At 34.8% G+C, this 7,841-nt stretch overlaps 1 protein-coding gene across 2 annotated transcripts in view; it reads right to left on the minus strand.

Moving 5' to 3' along the window:
• The window catches only part of LOC107738608 (protein phosphatase 1H-like), a 24,229-nt gene that overhangs the window by 5,422 nt on the left and 10,966 nt on the right, over positions 1-7,841 (minus strand). For both annotated transcript variants that reach the window (XM_016550387.1, XM_016550381.1), the window contains 2 exons: positions 6,386-6,449; positions 3,507-3,614 (listed from right to left, as the gene is read on the minus strand). In XM_016550387.1, coding sequence (XP_016405873.1) covers positions 3,507-3,614; positions 6,386-6,449 — 172 coding nt within the window. The remainder of the gene's footprint in view (positions 1-3,506; positions 3,615-6,385; positions 6,450-7,841) is intronic.

The following is a 7,841-nucleotide window of genomic DNA, read 5'->3' on the forward strand; positions in this document are numbered from 1 at the left end:
CTTCTGCTGCCGCTGTCGTGCCTAAAATCACTGTAACGCATGGCCTCTTGTTGATTATTGCTTTAGTAATACATTCATCTGTCCTGACAAGACTCAAACCTTCAGTGTCTATAGTGGGTGTTTTTCTGGAAAGCTAAATTTCACCCTTAAAACAGACCGGCCAAACACGCTCACAATCCCATAAGCCTATTAGTTCTTGTCTGCGGTACATTATCTCGGGCAGACAGAGTCTTGCTCACACATCGTGTCTCCGTGAACGTGACAGCGGAAAGAACGCAGGCCGATTTCATCAGAGTCGCGCTCCAGCAACTTCACCACATGATTTGTTTTGATGTTTAAAGCGGAAATAAGCAGTAAATAAAGCCATGCGAGGCGTATCTGTGAAAAAAAAAAAAAAAATTCACAGATAGAAAAAAATTATTTAAATTATAATATAAATCATAATGTATCCTACATAATTGTTTCCATATACATACATTACAATAGTAATATTTACAAATGAATAAATGTATTCAACATTTAAATAATAAGAATTTCTGTTTAATTATAATACATATTTAAGTACATATGTTTATATTATATGTAATAGAATAATTATACAAAGATAGATAAAATAATAATAATTTTAAAAATATATAATTTTTTTGTAGCTTAATACTTTTTCAAAATTTACATTAATTTAAATAATCATTTAAATTATAATATTAATCATTATATCCAATATAATTATTTCATTTTGCCTATAAACCCCATCCGTGAAACCGGCCTAAGTATGTGTAATTAGAGTAAATTGCATTTTAAAATACTTGTAATCAAACTACAGTTAAATTTTTATGGATTACATGATTACATTATTTGTTTTAATTTAACATTTTTGTAAAATACAATAATGTACAATAATTATATATGAAATTTTACATTTTTTATAAATTATTACATTTATTCAATATTTTATTTAGTTGTCTATATTAGTTTTTTTTTACAATTACGTACATATCTAGGGTATATGTATTTTAGAATAATTATATATTAGAAAGATATATATATATATATATATAATAATAATAATAATAATAATAAATACGGCATATAAAAATATCTGTATAGCCTCATTATCCTCATTATCAGTTATAGGTGAAAAGTATAATGGGTATGTTTTATCTGTCAATTTTCTGGAAAGCTGTGGCACTGCTATGGTTACACCTCTGTTCTAGAATTCCTACTTATTTCTAATTCTGTACAAACATACCTACTGTATCTAATCAGAATCTAAGTCTCCACTTAACCGTTTAAAAGTCATGGTATATAAATTAATACATTTTATTCCATATTTAAATATTTTTTATTTAATTATCGATATTTTTCAGTAAAAGATATACCACACATATAACACATACACAGTATTAGCTAGAAAGATAAGATAGACAGATAGAAATCATATCTGATGCAAGTGTCTGGTTGTCCTCGGTGACCCATCTTCGACCTTTGACCCAGTATTTGCGCAACAGACAGGAAATGAGGAGCGACTCGACCCACGCCGCATGCATAGCTGACATACTTCTACTCGTTGCACAAGCACATTAAACAGGGAAAAGTGCATGGAGGAGGACGACGAATAAGAAAAACAGATCAAAGAGAAGCCGAAAGAGAAAAAAAGTCAGCTGAGGAGCAGACGGCGGGATGAACCGCGGATGAACTTTACACAGCGTGAGAATTAAAGATCAAGGGAGCTTCAGAAGACTGGAGAGGGGAGAGACTCGTGTCACTGGAGGGATCTGAGCTGCTTTAAGACCACAACTTTATTCTGACGGGATCAAACTGTCTTAGAGGCAGAGAGAGACGGTAAAAATCAGGGTAAACACAAGCACTGGAGCTAAATCTGTGGCTTTTAGACTTGATTCTATTCGATTTAACGCTGCTGTGCTGATATGCAGGACATTATATAAATAAATCTGTGGTTATATAACATATATGGTTACTTCAATAAGCAGAACAGACCTGATTTCTGACCCAGAAACCCTTACAAACGTACCAGTAATAGCATCAGATGGGAATACCGTAGTAATTTATTATACAGTAGTACGATAGCAAATATATCTACCTTGGTATTTTCAATGTACTTCAGTGTCTGAAAAATGTACCTTTTCCAAACAAACATGGTAATACTATAGTATATGCCCCCCTCCCGTAAATACCATGATACCATACAAAACACAGCAATAGTATGGTACTTTGTCCAAATGTATAGTAATGCCAGTAAATGTCCACACAACATGGTAATACTATGGTACCATATCCAGAAAACACAATAATACAATGGTATTGGGTTTAAAAAAAAAAAGTTACATTCACAAAAAACATGGTATTACTATGGTACATGTTGAACAAAACATGATATTACCATCTTGCCCTTTCCAAAATCACAATAATACCATGGTAAATATACAAACAACATGGTAATACTATAATACTATTTAAAAAAAATTACACTTTAATACAATTGTATTTTTCTCCAAACAATAAAGAAGTAGCACACTATGGTAATACCATGGTACCATATCAAAAATAATAGCAGTAATACCTTGTTTCCTTGTTTAAAACACATTATATTAACAAAATTATGGTATTACTATAGTACATGTTCAACAAACATATTACCATGGTACTTTTTCCAAACCACACACCAATACCATGGTAAATGTCCACACACACGAGTGTTTTTATTTTATTTTACTATCATCGATATACTACTGTATTTGTTAATATTTTAATTCGATTTTATTTTATATTTTGCTTTCAATTTCATTTTAGTTAAAGTTTTAGTAATTTTGTGTTTTTGTCATTTTTATTAGTTTTATGGTTTGGTACATGTCTAAATTGTTTTATTAAGTTTTAGTTTTAATAATATTTTAATTCGATTTTATTATATATTTTGCTTTCAATTTCATTTTAGTTAAAGTTTTAGTAATTTTGTGTTTTTGTCATTTTTATTAGTTTTTATGGTTTGGTACATGTCTAAATTGTTTTATTAAGTTTTAGTTTTAATTTGGTTTTTGTTATACTTCAGCTTATACTAAATGAAAAGTTCCGGGTTTTTTTTTCATTTCAAGTAATGAAAATGTTTTTTATTGTTTTAGTTTTAGTTAACAATATTAACCCTACCACACACACCATATATATATATATATATATAGCAATACCATGGTAAAAAAAAACATGACATTTCCTGTATGTGCATGTTCTAAAAACCATGGTAATACCATGGTGCCATGTCCTAAAAGCATGGTAAAACCACGATCAATGACAAATCAACATGGTAATATCAAGGTAAATGTTCACATACCATGGTATATTGTTCAAAACACAACAACAAACATAATATTACCATGATACATGTTCAAAAAACTATGGTATTAACAAAACAAAAGCATGGCAATATCATGGTACTTTTTAGTTAGCTAAATAATGAAGTCATCTGATTATGCGTGTGTTAATGAATTCCAAACCTCCGGAGAACAGGAGAGGAACGGCTTGATAGCGATGTCTGAGTCGTGAACCTTCAGGTCGTGATCGCCGAGTCCACGAGTGACGCCGATGGTGGCCAAAACACGAGCCTGAGCCACAAAACAACAACATGAGACGGCTTTCCAGCACATTTTACTTCTCTAATGTGATGTGTTGCTTAGTAAAACTAAATATTCAATTGACCCTCCGCAAAGACCCGCCCCTTTAGTTACTGTTGCTACATCCGACAAGCCAAGGACAGAGCAGATTACTCTTGGTATGAAACAAAGTCTCAGCTTTCAAATTTGGTTGCTTTCATTTTGCAAGAAATAAAAACAATAAATACTATTTTGTGGCTCTTTAATGCATCGCTGTAGCGCCTCAGTTCAAGGGGTACGTGAACCGATCGTCTCTTCCTCTTTACTAGTTATAGCATGAAATAAACATGAATGAACATCAGAAGGTATCTTGTTTCAACCGCAGAAAGATGTCAATACACTGTTTTTCAAGTTCAAGTCCACTGACGTTGATCTACTCTCCCGCCTGGTTTGTTTATCAGACAAAATGGCAGATTCTGGATTATGATTGGTCAGATCGCCTGTCAATCAAACTCCCGGCGAATGGTGAATTGGTTCCAAAAGGGGTTTTCACATTGATTCCACCATTTTTGGATCCGCAAAGAACCTTTCAGTGTGAAGAACATTTAAAAAATTTAAAGAAGCTTTTTCCAGTATAAAGGTTCCGTAGATGTTAGAGGGGTCATATGATGCTCCTAAAAAGAACATTATTTTGTGTATTTGGTGTAATGAAATGTGTTTATGCGGTTTAAGGTGGAACCAGAGATGCCAATAAAAAACCTTTATTTTTAAGAGTGTACTTGAAGATGGTTCAGAAATAAGAGGTACTGATGACGTTTATTTAGACTAAAAGTCCTTGGAGTCATGTAAAACAAACCTCCCAACAAATTTCCTTGTTTTTTTCCCAGAATGCCACTGGCTGTGGTTGAAAACGCCCCCTGCTGGTTAATAATACACATGCCCTCAACCAGCTGCTTTCTCAGACTCCCTCGTGCCACCGCTGCCGAGTGGCTTTTGATATGTGCTCCTGCCGAAGCCTCCAGCCTCTCACAGGCGGAGGAGAGAACTGAACGTTATCGCGCCAGAGATGAGGAGGGATTCAGAACAGATGTCTTGTGAAGCTGAGACCTCCTTGAAGATAACTAGAGGCCGATCTCCTCCTGGTTTCACCCGTCACAACAGACTGATCTCAGCTCAGCACCACAGACTGAACACATTAACACCCCGATTGGAGCCCAAACGCTGCAGGATGGCACACACACTCACATTTAATGCTAGTGCTAGAGGCTGAAATTAGTTCACCCAATTATAATTTTTAAAAAAAAGTCCTCACCCTCAGGGAATCTAAGATGTAGATGAGTTTGTTTCTTCATCAGATTTGGAGAAATGTAGCATTACATCACCATCTCACCGATAAATCCTCTGCAGTGAATGGGTGCCGTCAGAATGAGAGTCCAAACAGCTGATAAAAACATCACAATAATCCACACCACTCCAGTCCATCAGTTAATGACTTGTGAAGAGAAAAGCTATGTGTTTGTAAGAAACAAATCCATCATTAAAACATTTTTAACCATTTAACCATTCAAACCATTGCTTCTGGCCAAAATGCGAGTCCATAATCCATAATAACGCTTCCTCCAGTGAAAAAGTCCATCTCCTGTTGTCGCTCACATCAAAATCCACCCACATATTTGTTTAGAGCTGCTTTGGACTGTGTTCACTTGTAAACGGTGCTTGATCTGTGCAGATTTCTCTCCTGATTCAGTTGAGACGACTTTTTCACTGGAGGAAGCATTATTATGGATTATGGACTCGTATTTTGGCCAGAAGCAATGGTTTGAAGTTAAAAACGTTTTAATTATGGATTTGTTTCTTAAAAACACACGGCTTTTCACTTCACAAGACGTTAACTGATGGACTGGAGTGGTGTGGATTATTGTGGTGTTTTTATCAGCTGTTTGGACTCTCATTCTGACGGCACCCATTCACTGCAGAGCATCCACTGGTGAGCAAGTGATGTAATGCTACATTTCTCCAAATCTGTTCTGATGAAGAAACAAACTCTTCTATATCTTCATTGACCTGAGGGTGAGTACATTTTCAGCACATTTCAGAAAATGGCATTTTTGGGTGAACTACTCCTTTAAATACTAGTACTTAAGTGATGACTGACTTACTGTAGCAAATGCCACTAATTAAGTACCCATTTTTCCGCAGTGAGAAATAATGCATCTTTCTGCAATCGCTCGACCTCACTGACATGTGAAATCTCACAGCGAAATTGCATGTTTTATTTATTATTATAATTTTTTTATTTTTTTGCAAGCCTTGAAGTTCTTCTCTCGCTAAAGTTCTCTGATATGATGGTCCATTCTCCAAATTTGGCAAAGATGAACCCAGAAAGTTTTTACCTTTTAATTCTTTCTTAAAGAGACAGAACTAAATAATAAATCAAAAAATCAAACACTAAGTATTACTAACTAAAATAGTCTCTAATCTCTGCAAAATGTGATTCACACATTCTTCTCCAGCCGTCTGGCCTTGATAATATCAGCCAGAAAGCAAGTTGTTACATTCTGATGGAAGATTGTGAAAACTAAGTTTTAGAGTTTTAGAGGCACAATAAGTCTTAGAGCATTTATTGATAAGGTAAACAGAGACAGGCTGACCCAGACGAGATATAGGATACGTAACTTGTTTAAAGACATAATTAACTGTGAGATGACAGTCGACAGTCACGATCGAGTGAGCTGCGATTTCTGTCGGCTGTGAAGCAGGAATACGTTCAACTGCCATCTTACCTTTTTTCCCTCTCCGAATACGAGTGGAAACTTCAGATCTTCCTCCTGGACTGTTTTGTAGGCCCTGCGCAAAACACCACGACAAACATCAAACAGCAGCTGAAGCTGAAGAAGAGCACTGAGACTTTACAGAGAAAGAAAGTAAAGTGAACATTGATTTGAAAATGTAAAATAGTTATAAAATTGTCTATGACAGTGTTGAACAGTCACGTACATTACTGTTCAAAAGAGCCAGTAAGTTGATTTTTGTAAGAACATTTACATTTTTATTCAACAAGCATGCATTACATTGATTAAAAGTGGCAGTTATAATGTCACAAACAATTCTATTTCAAATAAATGCTGTTCTTTTGAACTTTCTATTCTTCAAAGAATCCTGAAAAAAATTACATTTATCCTGGTTTCCACAGAAATATGAAGCAGCGCAACTGTTTTCAATATTGATAATAATAATCATGTTTCTTAATCAGCATATTAGACTGATTTCTGAAGATCATGTGACACTGAAGACTGGAGTAATTATGCTGAAAATTCAGCGTTGATCACAGAAATAAATTACATTTTAAAATATATTAAAACAGAAAACAGTTATGTTAAATTTTTTAATTATTTGACAATTTTTCTGATTTTACTGTATTTTTGATCAAATAAATGCAGCCTTGGTGAGTCAAAGAGACTAAAAGTAGAACATTAAAATCTTACCAACCCCAAACTGTAGCATATATTGCCAAGAATGAATATTCATTTCAAATTAATTCAGTGAAACACAAAATAAGAGATTTAAATAATGTATGGTCACTCTTTTCCATACATTTTCCATTCCAATAAATATGGACCAAAGCTTTAGAGTTTCAAAAGTGTTCATAAGGCATGATGAAGCAATGAGTGAATGAATCATTCTTTCAAGTCAGGTCTTTTCAACGAATCAATCGATCCAGCTCACAAAACCTGGAAATCTGAGTCTGTTTCTCATTCACATCTATTGTAGGGATACAGAAGACTTGAAATGTAGTGCAAGCATCATATGGATAACTGTTAAGATGCTTTTGCATCCATCCAGCTTAAAAGATTGGGTCTCCATTGACTGAATGTTTTGAATTATGTGCTTCATACTTTTTTCCCATGCGATTACAGAGTAATTTGGGTTTGGAACGACACTGAGATGACTTTTAGGTGAATTGTTCCTTTAATCAATTCAGACATTCGAGCAACTAAACTTGTATGATAAAATACTGTATATGATTCCTGGATGCAGCGGCACTCCCACACGATTCAACATCCCTGTCTGACAGTGCAGGTCGTGAGCTCAATTACATCCCCGAGGACTCACACACACACACACACACACACTCACACACACACACACTCTCACACACACTCACACACTCACACTCACTCACTCTCACACACTCTCACACACTCACACACACACTCACTCACACTCACTCTCTCACAC

Source organism: Sinocyclocheilus rhinocerous, unplaced genomic scaffold (assembly GCF_001515625.1).
Source record: "Sinocyclocheilus rhinocerous isolate Xijiao unplaced genomic scaffold, SAMN03320098_v1.1 scaffold401, whole genome shotgun sequence".
NCBI classification, from domain to species: Eukaryota; Metazoa; Chordata; class Actinopteri; order Cypriniformes; family Cyprinidae; genus Sinocyclocheilus; species Sinocyclocheilus rhinocerous.